The sequence below is a fragment of the Schistocerca nitens genome, chromosome 8 (assembly GCF_023898315.1).
Source record: "Schistocerca nitens isolate TAMUIC-IGC-003100 chromosome 8, iqSchNite1.1, whole genome shotgun sequence".
NCBI classification, from domain to species: domain Eukaryota; kingdom Metazoa; phylum Arthropoda; class Insecta; order Orthoptera; family Acrididae; genus Schistocerca; species Schistocerca nitens.
Genome location: NC_064621.1, coordinates 110,934,052 through 110,949,503, shown reverse-complemented (window position 1 = coordinate 110,949,503; position 15,452 = coordinate 110,934,052). Strand labels below are relative to the sequence as shown.

Sequence of the window (15,452 nt, the reverse complement as noted above, 5' to 3'; positions counted from 1 at the left end):
GTAATAACTTTCCACTTTTCCATATCTATTATGTGGAGAGTACGCTTGCTTATCAAGTAAATAGTACAAGAAAGATACCTCCATACTGTCTATTTAAAATATTGTTTCTGTTATTTGAAATCAGAACAGAATGAAATAAGCAAAATAGAGTGATGCATCTAAGAGAGGACATAAAGTTGGCAACCTCGTGGCTACGGTCGAGGATGAAGAAACCGTCTATGACAGAGACCCACGAAATTCCGCTGTCTGAACAAGCGATTGTTCTGACTTACATATTATTCATTTCTTGCCTATCAATTTGTATATAAACAACACAGATGAAGCGATGGAGATATTAACACTTACAGCTTTTGTGTACGTATTAGCCGTTTACAGAGACACAACAGAATTTTTCCTTTACTTTGTCGTTTAAATCAAATTTATTGTTTTTTTATATCAGACATAACTGTAGATTACCGAGTATGTTACGTTCAATAAGCAAAGTACTTAAGGATTTACAATCTAAAATCATAAAAATGGTATCAGTTAAACGTAGGAGGTACAGGGTGAGTGATAGGACGATCTTTGTAAAATCAATATTCGTCTTTTGTTTGACATCCTTCACCTGTCACTTCCATCTTCATCTTTCCTCCTTCTGGCCTGGTAGCGTTAGGAGGTATATAATAATGTAAATTTATATAAGTGAAAATAATCACTTATTTTTTGTCCAAACATTGTTTCATGGTCTTTCTTTTATACTAAAGTCACGCTCTATGGTGGTAACAGCTTTTGTAACGAAATGTAGGTGGGTCTTGCTGTATGAATGGTAATACCCCATTTTGGGCATTTTTTTCTTAGCCGCCATTACGGTCATCTCACCGAGGTAGATGCGAACTGTAGTACTTATCCGGGATCTGTTTGCTATATAATTTACGAAGCCCGATTTGATATTGTGACCAATATACACACACTTGAGAGATTCAAAGCTCACACTATCGCGAAGAATAAGAAACCAAGCCAGTTTCTCGCGAAACATCTCTTTCTTGCCCGTCACGATTCTCCTCTAGAATTAAACTGGTAACAACTTGGGAAGTTTTTAGAGGCTACAATACGATGAAAGACGATATACCACTCATTCCTCCTGGTTCTGCTTTCTTCAGTTGCAAAATTTAGTTGTTTGAAGCCTAGCCATTTGCAAACTTTGTAGTTATTATGTAATTACTGTTACGTTTTGTAAAAGAGTCACAGGATGGAGGAAATACGTAGGCGTGTAGCTTGACGTCGTGATCCGCACTCATTTTAAAATGAAAGAAAGTTTATCGGTGAGGATGAGCTGCGCTTAAATGTCATCTGTGAATCGAGTGTACAATTACTTCACTGCGGTCAGTATTAGACTCGAAAAACCGCATTGCATGTTAGTGTGGTAATTACCCGACAGCGCTTCAGAATAGCGGCTTCTTCGCATCCAGGGACTCGGTCTAATCGGGTACCAGACGGTGCATTCGCAGCTGAAAATTTAAAGAACATGATAGAGTGAAATTACGTCTCCGGCTATGGACGAAACTATTGATGAACCTTTTAATGTCATAAGAGACCCTATTACGTTGACTTTACAAAAAGTAGAGAGTATAGCTAACAATAAGTAGCTTATCCCATCATGTTGTGGAAACAACGGGCGAGGTCAAAAGATTGAGCTGTTAAAAACCGCGAATGCTAGTCACGTGAACAACGACTGGCAAGCTGATCTAGAAATCTTAACTGACGGGATCTCAGGCTTGAAAACCACCATTACAGATATTCCTCAACCTGTAGTGAAACTGACTGAAAATCTTAGTAATTTGCGACAGGAGCTTTCAAATCTGCCCTTCAACAGATAGTATCCCAAGTAGACCATCTCTTCACTCATCCTGAAACAAAATTAGATGATTTTACAATACTAAGGCGACTTCAATGCACCAATAGACAGAGAAAAGAAATTTAGAAATGTAGAAATGCCTAGCTCATAGAAGCACCATTAGTGACAGGACAGTGTTTTAATTCTCCATACTGTCAAGGGCCTTTAAAAAAAATCAGCCCATCTTAAAAGTCCAATCAAAATATTTAATGTAAATTAAGACGTCGCCAATCAGGACACAATGCTGAAGGAGCCTGGATCAGCGTTGACTCGGTTGGTGACATGTCTGTTGATGTCTCGACGCAACAAGTACGGACAGGGAATGAATATGTAATAGTGCTTGATCATGGTCAAGCGGGAATGGCTAAGCAGGCTAGAGGACAAATGTAAGGATCTAGAAGCATATATCACTAGGGATAAGATAGATGCTGCCTACAGGGCAATTAAAGAGACCTTTGGAGAAAAGAGAACCATCTGTATGAATATCAAGAGCCCAGCTGGAAGAGCAGTCCTAAGCAAAGAAGGGGAAGCGGAGAGGTGGAAGAAGTATATAGAGTGTCTACACAAGGGAGATGTACCTGAGAGAAATGGAAATGGAAGAAGATGTAGATGAAGATGAGATGGAACATGTGATTCTGCGTGAAGAATTTAATAATGAACTGATAGATTTAAGTCGAAACAGGGCCCCCCGGAGTAAACAACATCCGTTAGAACTACTGATAGCCTTGGGAGAGCCGACCATGACAAAGCTCTTCCACCTGGAGAGAGAGATGTATGAGTCAGGCGAAATACCCTCGGACTTCAAGAAGAATATAATAATTCCAATACCAAAGAAAGCAGGTGTTGACAGATGTGAAATATACCGAACTATCAGTTTAATAAGTCACGGTTACAAAATACTAATACGAATTCTTTACAGAATTATGGAAAAACTGGTAGAAGCTGACCTCAGGGAAGATCAGTTTGGTTTCCGGAGAAATGTGGGAACATGTAAGGCAATACTGACCCTATGACTTCTCATAGGTTAAGGAAAGGCAAACCTACGTTTATAACATTTGTAGACTTAGAGTAAGCTTTTGACAGTGTCGACTGGAATACTCTCTTTCAAATTCTAAAGGTGGCGGTGGTAAAATACAGGGAGCAGAAGGCTATTTGCAATTTGTACAGAAGCCAGACAGCAGTTTTATGATTTGAATGGCATGAAAACGAAAAAGTAATCGAGGAGTGATATAGTGCTGTAGCCCATCCCTGAGGTTATTCAGTCTGTATACTGATCAAATTGCAAAGGAAACCAAAGAAAAATAAAGTCCAGGGAGAGGAAATGAAAACTCTGGAGTTTTCCGATGACGTAATTCTGTCAGAGAAAGCAAAGGACTTGTAAGAGCAGTTGAAAGGAATGGACATTGTGTTAAAACGAGGATACACGATGAGCTCAACGTAAGCAAGAGAAGGACGAGCGAATGCAGTTGAATTAAATCAGGTGAGTCTGAGGGAGTTAGATTGGGAACCAAGTAGTAGTAGTACACGAGTTTTGCTATTTGAGCAACAAAATGACAAATAATGGCCGAAGTAGCGAGAATGTAAAATGTAGACTTACAATGGCAAGAGAAAGAGAAGATGAGAAATTTGTTAACTTGGTATACATTTGTCTGGAGGTCATTTCTGAAATTATTTATGTGGAGTGCAGCCAATATGGAAGTGAAACATGTACATCGAACAATTTAGACAAGGAGGGAATAAGAGCTTTGGAAATGTGGTGCTACAGAAGTATGCTGAAGATTAGATGGGTAGATCACGTAACTAATGAGGAGGCACTGAATAAATGTGGAGAAGAGAAATTTGTGGCACAACCTGACTAGCAGAAAGGATCGGCTGGTAGTACACATTCTGAAGCACCAAGGGATCATCAATTTAGTACTGGAGGGAAGCATGGGAGGTAAAAATCGTAGAAGGAGACAGAGAGATGAATACAGTAACCAGATTCAGAAGGATGTAAGTTGCAGTAGTTTCTCGGAATTGAATAAGTTTGCACAGGATAGGTTAGCATGGAGAGCTGCCTCAAACCAGTCTTAGTACTGAAGATCACGACGACAAAAACAACAACAACAACAACAACAATTCGTGTTGCAAGGTATGTACGATGTTAAAACTGAATATGATAGTGACGTATCTGTTGGAGGTGCAGCACTAGCCTAGGGTTTTGAAGTTTTATAAGACGTATAGAACCAGGAAAATAAAAGAAACAAAATAACGCTTTAAGTCAGTTGTTGCGAGAGTCCCGGCAACAAGTAGCCTACTGATATTTCTGTTTCAAAGGAAGATTAGAAGGCGAATAAAAGAATGGATTTGGTAAACGAGAAGATCACGGTAGTTGCTCACAAGATGGAGGAAGAAGTTGAAGCGCCAAATTCATGAATAGTATAAATTGAAAATACTTTTGGAAAAAGTGTAGAAACTGATTGTGGACGCAGAATCGAGGAAGTGAGATGCTAAACTAAAATCATCATTAGCGAACTGAATAACAAAGCAGATACTTTAAATGGCAAATTTGTCCAACATGCCGAAAGGGTGAAAATAAATGTGCAAACAGTTGGTGACGCCATGAAAACATAACATTACAAAAAACAAAAACGCTGTAACAGGAGAAATTCGTGAAAAATTGGCTTATTTAGAATCGAATGTTGGACAGAGAAGAAGTGTCATTAACGAAAATTCATGCTTTGCTGTCCAATTTGCGGCGGACAAAATATTTTGTCTTGCACGCGGAATATATCCATTGGTTTCTGTGGATGAGTGCCGAAAAATGTTCCCGAAAGTATTCGGTGAACACGTATTAGTTGGAGATGCACGTGGGTCTTAGATTAAAACCTTGAAAAACTGCTTAGGCTTTAACGATTTCGTCTCAAAATTTATTAACAAATATGATCGAAACAAAAGGAAAGAGATGTGGAACGAGAATTTAAAAATGCGCCGCGATTTCCGCGCTATTCACGAGAGACGATGAAGTAAATTCGAGAACTTTTGGTTAAAAATTTAAAATATTTCAATTCATGGGCCAAGTCCATTGTCCATGGGGAAAAGCAAAATGATCTAATTCGGCCGAAACTTGTAACTGAAATAGAAATATGTGACCTAGACTGCTGAAGTTCTAACGAAATTGTAAAATAAGATGACTGTAATCTCGTGCAGCACAGTGATGTCGTGTCTTCCTGAAACTATTCACTATAGTGCCCCTTTCTTCGTGTACCACTGCCGGCCAGGGTGGACGAGCGGTTTTAGGCGCTACATACTGGAACCGCGCGACCACTACGGTCGCAGGTTCGAATCCTGCCTCGGGCATGGATGTGTGTGATGTCCTTAGGTTAGTTAGGTTTAAGTAGTTCTAAGTTCTAGGGGACTGATGACCTCAGAAGTTAAGTCCCATAGTGCTCAGAGACATCTGAACCATTTTTTCGTGTACCACTACAACTGTCGCTGTATACGAAAATCGTATTTATACATCAGACTTACATATCAAGTTGGTTCTTATAGATATGTTTTTAACACTCAAACATTCTGCAGAACAGTGTGGAATCTCAAAACTGGAAAAACATGATTAACTGAAAGATGCTTTAGGTTTTATAATTAAGGAATTGTGTCTCCTCACAAAATTTTGCTGCAGCAATCAGTTAGTGAGTACTTTTGTACGTAAATTTTGTATTTTGAATTTTGGTTATTTACGACATTACTTTGGTTGCTCCATTCGAGCACATTGTCGTTCAGAAGAGAATAAACAACATAAATTTCACATCTGTTCACTCTGGTTATTACACACATTAATTCGAAGAACAGGTTTAATTATATGAAACAATTTGCTGTGGTCCATAAATGCACACTGCTCCTTTTGCCTCTTCTTCTAGTGGTGGATTACAGCACTGATCTGGTACTATGGACATATTGTCTAGCAATGGTCGCAGACGTCGGTAGCTAAGAGTGAGCACTGAGGCAACTTTGAGCAGGTGGCCCGACAGCTAGCTGTTGGCGCGCCACGCACTCACCCCTGTCAGTCAGTATCAGGACACGTCCGGTAGCCTCGTCGTAGCGGGTGTTGAGGCCGGCCGCGGTTGCGGCTGGCGCCACCAGCAAAACACCCAGCAGCAGCAGCGTCGGGGTCGACCACATTGCTGCGGCAGACGAGCATACAAGCTAATTAACTGGTAGTCCCGCACCACTTCAAGTGACGACGACAAAACAGATGGCGCTGCAGGCACCCAACACACTACATACAGTGATCAAGCACATGGCTAAACAGAGCACTACATTTATGACAAATGAGGAACAGCCAAGTGCTCTTAAACGTCGATTACGCTGATTTACTCGTTTGCAAAATAAATTTTTCCGCGGTTTCACATACAACCATTTATGTAAACCGCGTAAAAACCTCATATTTTCGCTTCGAACCCCTCGTGTTCCGCTTGGAACAGCCTGATGACCTGGCAGCAATTTCTTTAAATACCAAGATAATCGTAGTTATCACGGAAGCGTATCGATATCAGACGCTATCGTAAGCAGTAGTAACTTATCGTCTGTACTGACTCTGTCAATGGAATTTACCTCGGATAACATGATAGCCTGCATTATCGTTTTGAATGGGACGGTCATTGCATCTGCGTTTGGTTCATTATGTACATGTATACAATAAATTACCAATACTAGTAAAGTACCATGTTTAATACCTCAATATGTCCCTAATTTTTACAGCACGTTGGGACACTTCATCAGTGCCCAAAGGAAGAAGAAACTAAACTGTAATGAGAATATTTGAGTGTGTCACAAAAATGTGAAACTCCAGAATTTTACAGAGCAGCAGATAATCGAAACAAATGTATCGCTCATTGAATTCTTCAGTGATAAACTTGACTACTCTATGAGATTTGTCAATTGTATATTATTAATACAAATGCCTGAGCAGTATTGAATTTGGTACATCTCATAATATCGGAAATAAGAAGTGATACATACAATTGCAGAAAAACGTTCGGATGCTCTTCATCGTTGACAAACAATTATTTTAGTGTCCCGTCTAACAGCTACTGGATTTGGAACTTAGTGGTATACATGGGAAGCAACAGTTTGTTGTAGCTATGCAACGACTGTCACGTTCGTGATCTGCACAACTTTAAGATCTCCCGCTTCACCCTCACTATCTAAAATTCGTCGGTTACTCCCACAGAATATTTAGAAAAATCTAACCGTCTCTTATGCAAAAATGGAGTTGACGTCTAACACTCAACATTTAAATTTGTTTCACCGCTTCTCAGAAAAATGTATGACAGAAGATTGTACAATAACGGAGATAAAGTAATTTGCCCTCGGAGTATTTCGCGGCAGCATGTCTGAAAATAAACTTTTCAGTTTTCAAGCCCCACCAACAGGCATAAAATTCTCGAGGTTTCGATGGCGGAGGGAGCCATCGAAAGCTCGTGAATATTATTCGAACTGAAGTGACTGGAAAGATTAACTTACTTTTATTTTTTTATTGCTAATTAATAACTACCACGAAAAAACAGTTTCCAGTGTTTTCCTTGCCCAGAAACATAGTGTTAGTTGTAAAATCTTAGTAGCTAAGGAACTGTTGACTGCAGTGTTTTCAAATAAAGTGGCATCCGCTCATTGTAATTGTAATTTCGTGAATAATGTAGACGTCTTGTTCAGGTATAAAGTTACTTGACAAAACTCTACCATCTGGTGAGCAAGATCTATGAGACAGGCGAAATATCCTCCTATTTCAAGAATAATATAATAATTCCAGTCCCAGACAAAGCAGGTGTTCACAGGTGTGAAAATTACCGAACTATCAATTGTTGGAACACGTGAGGCAATACTGACCCTATGCCTTATCTTAGAAAATATATCTCTTTCAAATTCTGAAGGTGGCAGGGATAAAATACATTGAGCGAAAGGCTATTTTAATTTCTACAGCAACCAGATGGCAGTTATAAGAGTCGAGGGACATGACAGGGAACCAGTGGTTGGGAAGGGAGTGAGACAGGGTTGTAGCCTATCCCTGATGTTATTCAGTCTGTATATTGAGCAAGCAGTAAAGGAAACAAAAGAAAAATTCGGAGTAGGTATTAAAATCCATGGAGAAGAAATAAAAACTTTGAGGTTCGTCGATGACACTGCAATTCTGTCAGAGATAGCAAAGGACTTGGAAGAGCAGTTGAACGGAATGGACAGTGTCTTAAAAGGAGGATATAAGATGAATATCAACAAAAGCAAAACGAGGATAATGGAATGTAGTCGAATTAAGTCGGATGATGCTGAGGGAATTAGACTAGGAAATGAGACACTTAAAATAGTAAAGGAGTTTTGCTATTTGGGGAGCAAAATAACTGATGATGGTCGAAGTAGAGAGGATATAAAATGTAGACTGGCAACGGCAAGGAAAGCGTTTCTGAAGAAAATAAATCTGATAACATCGAGTATAGATTTAAGTGTCCGGAAGTCGTTTCTGAAAGTATTTGTATGGAGTGTAGCCACGTATGGAAGTGAAACACGGACGATAAATAGTTTGGACAAGAAGAGAATAGAAACTTTCGAAATGTGGTGCTACAGAAGAATGCTGAAGATTAGATGGGTAGATCACATAACTAATGAGGAGTTATTGAATAGAATTGGGGTGAAGAGGAGTTTGTGGCACAACTTGACTAGAAGAAGGTATCGGTTGGTAGGACATGTTCTCAGGCATCAAGGGACCACCAATTTAGTATTGGAGGGCTGCGTGGAGGGTAAAAATCGTAGAGGGAGACCAAGAGATGAATACTTGGAGATGAAGAAGCTTGCACAGGATAGAGTAGCATGGAGAGCTGCATCAAACCAGTCTCAGGAATGAAGACCACAACAACAACAACAACAACTTCTTCAGCCTTTCAAAATGTGATTCCTGCTTCTCTATGACCCAACGTCTAGATACTTTTACTCTTTCGGTGATGACGCAATGAGTTTTTCTGCTACCACGGTTCTATTTCAAAGGTGAATGTCTTCTAAGAATGAGTGGGAAATCCTGCATTACGAGACGTCGCATTTTGTTCCGAATTTCTAAGCAGTTATTGAAAGAAGCTACCTCAATAAACTGCGGTGGCACTTTTTTCGAGTGCTCCTCTGTCTGTCATGTGCATCCTCGCTCATCGTGGACAAATATCATCACTCATGAATCCTCAAACTGAACTCGTCAAAGTGTTTTGCGTCGTGGGGAAGCCACACCTTTCTCCTCGCTGCAATATGACTTCCAGTTCGGTCCAAATAGCTCACTATCACTTAATGGAAGAATATTTGATCTTCACCCTCGAATATTTACCTCAGCTAGAATGCAGTGTCTTGTTCTTTCTGTTTCTGTGTAACAGTGAGGGAACACCACTGGCAATCTCTGGAGATTTTTCGCCTATCGTACGTCAGTCGCAAATATTACTCTTCATTTATTCTTAGATGTTTTCTACCTTCCTGGTGTATGAAATTCTTTCATGCTCAGAGGTAAAATACGATTGGATTTGGTGAAACTGTACAAATGTCCGCAAACTTCACTTAAGGAAGACTTACGGTCAGCATTGTCTATTTCTATACTACCGTATTCTGATAATATCATTACAGTAATTTACATTAGAAGGAAGCAATAGAATCTACGTCTGGGAGTATCACCGCGTCCCTTTTGTGCGATTAAGGATCCGTTGTGATACTGACATGCATAGTGCTTAGTATTAAATTTCCCTCCCTTCCGTCATGGTTATAGTTAAAAGACTGCAGAAAAGTACTACACAACTCTTGTAGCTTGCATGGTTACTCGCCACAACACGAGCGCACGATCCACAACAAACTAACTCAAACAGTTATGAATTACACTACTGTACGTATGGGTCATGAAGAAAAGGTAATAGCTCACCTCTACGCACGATGACAGTCGCTGTGGAACACAGGGTAGCTGTGGAAGTTCCTCTGCCTGTGCTGGTGCCTCATCAGACTTCTATATATATAGATAAAACTAACCGATTAACTTCTTTAATTACTACTGTGATACACCTTTAGCACGACAACAAAGTAATTATCGTATGTTAATTGTATGATGAGAAGGTTATTGACATCAAAGTAATCAAAGTTAAGTACAATTGTCATAGTTGACGTAAAATGTTACCAAGATAAGTTGGTAACTGGACTGCAGAGATCATTTGCTTTATCTCTAGCCTTGAGCTACAGACCATGGACCGTGCGGACCTGGGGTCGCTTGCAGGCCTCAGCGACGCAGATAGCAGCACAGTGTGCGTAGCCACAACGAGGCCTGACCAACTCTTGGTTGCTGGACCGGAACAGCGGCCTATTCAGTATTTGCAGGGCCAACAGCCTGGATGACTGACTAACGTTGTTTCGTGGCATTCGCCAACGTGGCGTTGCTGTGCCGCTGCTGCAAACGTCTGAAAGCAAGGCGAAACTACGGTTGTGATTCCTTTTTCCAAGTTCAGGGAGCTCTACTGTAAGCTTAAATGATTATTGCAGCCTCCTGTATGAAGCATTCCGGACGGAAAATAGTCCCCTATTCGGAACTCCTGGACGGAGTCCTGATCATGAAAACCAAGACTGGTTAAAAAGCTATTTGTTTGGTCGAAGTTTTTGTGGAAGTTATTGAGGTTAAGTGGCAGGAAGAAAAGGAGTCCTGGTCAGGTGAGTACAGGGTTAAATAGAGGTAAGCTAAAGCAGGAGTATGCCTGATAATGAATAAGAAATCATGAGTGCGAGTAAGCTACTATGGGCAACATAGTTAAAACATTATCATAGCGACAATAGGTAGGAAGTCAGAACCCACCACAGGACACTTACACGGCGGGGAGGTATCCTGTACCTCATCTAGTCGTTCTCTTTCCTGTTCCACTCGCGGATAGAGTGAGGGAAAAACGACTTTGTACATGTCTTCGTTTGAACCTAAATTCCTTGTATCTTACCTTCGTGGTCCCTACGTGAAATGAATGTTGGCGGCCGTAGATGGAGTCAGCTTCAAATACCGTTTCTCCAAACTATCTCAGTAGTGTTCTTCGAAATGGACGTCTTCTTCCCTCCAGGTATTCCCACCTGAGTTCCCGGAGCATATCCGCAACACTTGAATGCTGATCGAACATACCAGTAGCAAATCCAGCAGCTCGCCTCTGAACTGCTTCGATCGCTTCGCCGGCCGGTGTGGCCGAGAGGTTCTACGCGCTTCAGTCTGGAACAGCATGGAACAGGCGTGCTACAGAATTACTACCACTTAAGGTCCTACCTGATCGTCACAGTAAGGAACAGATAACACTTTACGCAAATAGAGGTGAAAACATATTTACAGATATATTACTATTTACATGATGAATTCGTATTTAATTGTTGGAAGGACTTAAATTTACTATGATTAGAGGATGACTTTTGTTTTCATTTCACATTGTCACATGTGTTACGAAGGATCTCATTCACTTTAGAACCAAATTTTATTAATAACTTATCTTGCGTAATCTGAGCACCCTTCCTACATTTTCTTATAAAATTAGATTGAAAATTTAGAGCAACAATGAAAGCACCCCAAGTAAAGGCACCGGGAGTCAGATCTAACGTCACATTTAGTGGAGCGGTTAGCTCACTCTACGAAACAGAACACAGTTGCCTGATGCACGCGGCTGCATAGAAGTCTGTATTGAATGTTCGGGACTTGATTAAAATGAGCCGCCGTTTTCATGGAGTCTACCACACATTATTTCTCCACGCCAACAGTAGTAAATGACAAACTTCTGAGCATAGTACAAGGTAAGCGCAATGCAGCCACAATGCATACCGCAACACTAAAATTCTTCGTTCGTACTGAGTTGTTCCAATACTGTGACACTGTAACCGTAATATCGAACTTCACATAACAAGCGTCTATCGCCATTCCGTCCCTTATCATATTCGATATCACAGTAACTCTTTGAAACTGCACTTTAATACAACATCGCTTATCATAAGTCTTTTTATAATTCATGCTGTAGTAAATTCTGCCACACGGATTCCAAGATTTTCTATTCTGATATTTCTAGACAACATATTTACAACTGGATTATGTGCATCCATTCAAATAATCATATATTCTTCCGATTAATTTCTGTATTTACAATATCGTCTGAAGTTCCTCCAGAGAACATGACCTCAGCAAATCCTACTTCAAAACAATGTCATGTGTACTCAGGTGAGGAGAACACAGTCTATCACAGATTAAATTCAATTTCTGTATAGAGTGTTACCTTAACATAGGATAAAATACAAAACGTGACAGAAACGTAATAAAACAAACGCCCGAAGCTGAGCAGAGGTTATGCTCCTATGCTGGCGAAAAACCAAAGTGCAGTACTCATTCAAAGCTTTCTTAACCTCTCGTACTAATAGTACAAAGCTTTGACGTGAGTGGCTCTGATAATGTTATGCAGATATACCAATTACTGGGTACACTACACCTTTCTCTGTGCCTTACGTTTGAAGTAGTGACCAATATGTGATTATTCTACGCTTATCTCTACAGTGTACGTACTTATACATGAATCAGTAAATATTTTTTCTAATCAGGGCATGTTTGTGCTCGGTACAGCGTTCTCTCCTAGTTTGAAGTTAGCATACTTGGGTTAGTTTTAACTAACTTGCTTCAGGACTCCTTTTGCCTCAACTATTTAAATATTTTTTTCTTCCCTGTAATAGTGTCCTTCTTGTGAAGGAGGAGATTAGTGTTGAACGTCCCGTCGACAACGAGGTCATTTGAAGCGGAACCCAAGCTCGGATTAGGGAAGGAAATCGGCCGTGCCTTTTCACAGGAACCATCCAGGCATTTGCCTAAAGCGATTTAGGTAAATCACGGGATACCTAAACAAGGACGGCCGGACGCGGGTTTGAATCGTCGTCCTCCCGAATGCGAGTCCAGTGTTCTAACCACTGCGCCATGTCGCTAGTTCTTGTGAGGGGAATTTTCCGTAAATGTCATGACTTAACTATTTATAAACTACCTTCAAAATTATACCCAAACATAGATTCACACATAAAACACTTTAGGCTCATTGCTTATGAAAATATTTCCTCAAATCGTGATAGCTCCAATATCTCTTGTGCACAAGCGATGGTATGGGGTGTGTTCACAAAATAATGTAGCCTTCTACTTGGTAAGTCTGTAGTTGGCGTAATTTCGTGTCATAATGTAATTACGTAACCACACCTGTTGTGTGATTGTAGTTAACAAAAAAATGGTTCAAATGGCTCTGAGCACAATGGGACTCAACTGCTGAGGTCATTAGTCCCCTAGAACTCAGAACTAGTTAAACCTAACTAACCTAAGGACATCACAAACATCCATGCCCGAGGCAGGATTCGAACCTGCGACCGTAGCGGTCTTGCGGTTCCAGACTGCAGCGCCTTTAACCGCACGGCCACTTCGGCCGGCTGTAGTTAACAGAGACCTTACCTTTTCCTGAGAGGAACATTCTTCTCTGCATACACTGGGCAGCGAGTGTACTAGTACCCATTAATTGCTTTCCCTGGATTTGCTAATCAGATCAGCGGAGTAAACTTTGTGTTGTACAAAGGAAGACAGTTTACCATCTGTTATAAAGTTCCCTACAATTCAAATATCTGTTTTATTTTGTTGGTAACTGCTGTTGTCTTTGACTATGGGATTTAATATGTGTTGTAGCTATAAATCTTACTGGGGCGGACATTCATACGATATTGATGAGTTTTATGATTCCATGCTTTTACTAAAGACTTACACACACTTCAACAACGATCTTTGTAATTCATCACGTTGTGACGAGTCAGTAGTGGTGAGTCAATTACTTTATTCATTATTTGTCTCTCTATTTCATCAACTGACTACATTGTGCAGACGTGTCACAGGTCGGTGCCGTTTTCATTGAATTAACTTAAATTTTATCCCTTGCAGTATTTACTATGGTTCACCTTTGCTGCTATTGTATTCGCGAGCGAACATTATCTGTAAAACGCTCAGTATACAACACAACCGCATCGTCAAAATTTCTCCTGCATTCCCATAAATCAGAACCATTTCAAGTTTTCTTCTGCGGCTGCAGCAGTCACCGTCGATTTGCAATTCTCTTCTAGAAATGAAAGGTAGATGTGCAGCCAATAACAACTAATGGGATAACGAAGTGTTTAGAGATGCTTTCAGTTCTACTTCTGAGAGTAAAGTGACCTCTGCTCGCATTGCAGTGCCTGCTATGACACACGGTGACAGTGTTTCGTCGAGCAGTATCGTTATGTCGGAGGAATACAACGTTGAGAATGGGGTTTCCCATTAAAAGTTCTGAAATAATTGCCCCTCCTAACCTCTCAGCGTGGAGGTGAGGGGGTTAATTCAGGTGTTCTTGGAAAGCAATTGGAAACATTCGATTTTCTACCCGTTTTGATTTTTCCGATTACAATGCCATCTGCTGCAAAACGAAAAAAACTTTTCAGACAAAAGCGACGTTTTTTTGTCCTGCAATAAAAAATGTGGGTTCCCATCTAAGATTCCGAAGTTAACTCCCCTCCCCCATACACAAACATTGGGTTGGGTGGGGTTGGGTGTATATTTGGGTATAATTGTATGTGCCCCTTCAAGACGAACCAATTTTAATTTTAAATTGTGTGAATCCGATGTGTAGTTTTCGTGGCATTTCATTCTCTTCAAATATATAGGACACCCTGTACGAACCAGTAGACATAGTAGGCCCACTTACCACCGCACGTGCGTGAGTCACTAAGCCACTTGGTATACCTCATACGAGAGCATGTACAATAATTGTATAATTGCCTTGTTTTGATCATGACACTTAAACTAATTGGTGGTCAATTGCTCCCTGATATCATTATCTCCATTGTAACGTAGCATTTTGTACGTTTCCCACACACCAACCACGGTTTAGTATTTGTAGTTACGCTAAACGTATTATTTATAACGCTGTGTGGCATGGCTCACTATTTCGATTACATTATCTAGTCCGGCTTTATTACCATCTCTATTCAATCAAATTAGATTCAGTGGGCCGCATTCCAAGTGCAGAGTACAGTGTACACGTGGTGTCATCGACTATGTTACGTAATTGTCATCGTCAGTTTTTATCCTGCCATGACTGTACCACCTTCCACGTGGCGGAGAGGAATGCTCCACGTAGCTGATGATGTCGCTATTCGAGTTAATGTTTCCTTTGCCCGTAAACACCTGAATAGTTTCCTTGTCACACACGTATTCAACAAAAATATTGATTGCACAAAAGGCACTGACCCACCCCATGTATAAAGTACTTGGGTGGAGGACGTATTTGATATGTTTCGTCTGTGAATGTTTCACCGTGTAGAGGAAAATAATTTTTTTGTTTTCTGTAGTAGTTACAGGAGAATGCACATCCGGTGCTGTCTGTTTCAAATCGGACGGCTCTTGGTGTAATTTATGTGGTTCCGGTAAAAGTTCGTGTAATATACTGTCAGATGCTTTCACATTATGTTCAATAATTTTATCCGACGCGTCGTACTGAGTTAAGGGCTCAGCAGCTGAACGCTGCGCTATCTTCGT

At 40.4% G+C, this 15,452-nt stretch overlaps 1 protein-coding gene across 1 annotated transcript in view; it reads right to left on the bottom strand.

Moving 5' to 3' along the window:
* The window catches only part of LOC126198794 (myogenesis-regulating glycosidase-like), a 113,938-nt gene that overhangs the window by 12,801 nt on the left and 85,685 nt on the right, over positions 1 to 15,452 (bottom strand). The window contains exon 2 of the mRNA XM_049935364.1: positions 5,911 to 6,036. Coding sequence (XP_049791321.1) covers positions 5,911 to 6,034 — 124 coding nt within the window. The 5' untranslated portion in view covers positions 6,035 to 6,036. The remainder of the gene's footprint in view (positions 1 to 5,910; positions 6,037 to 15,452) is intronic.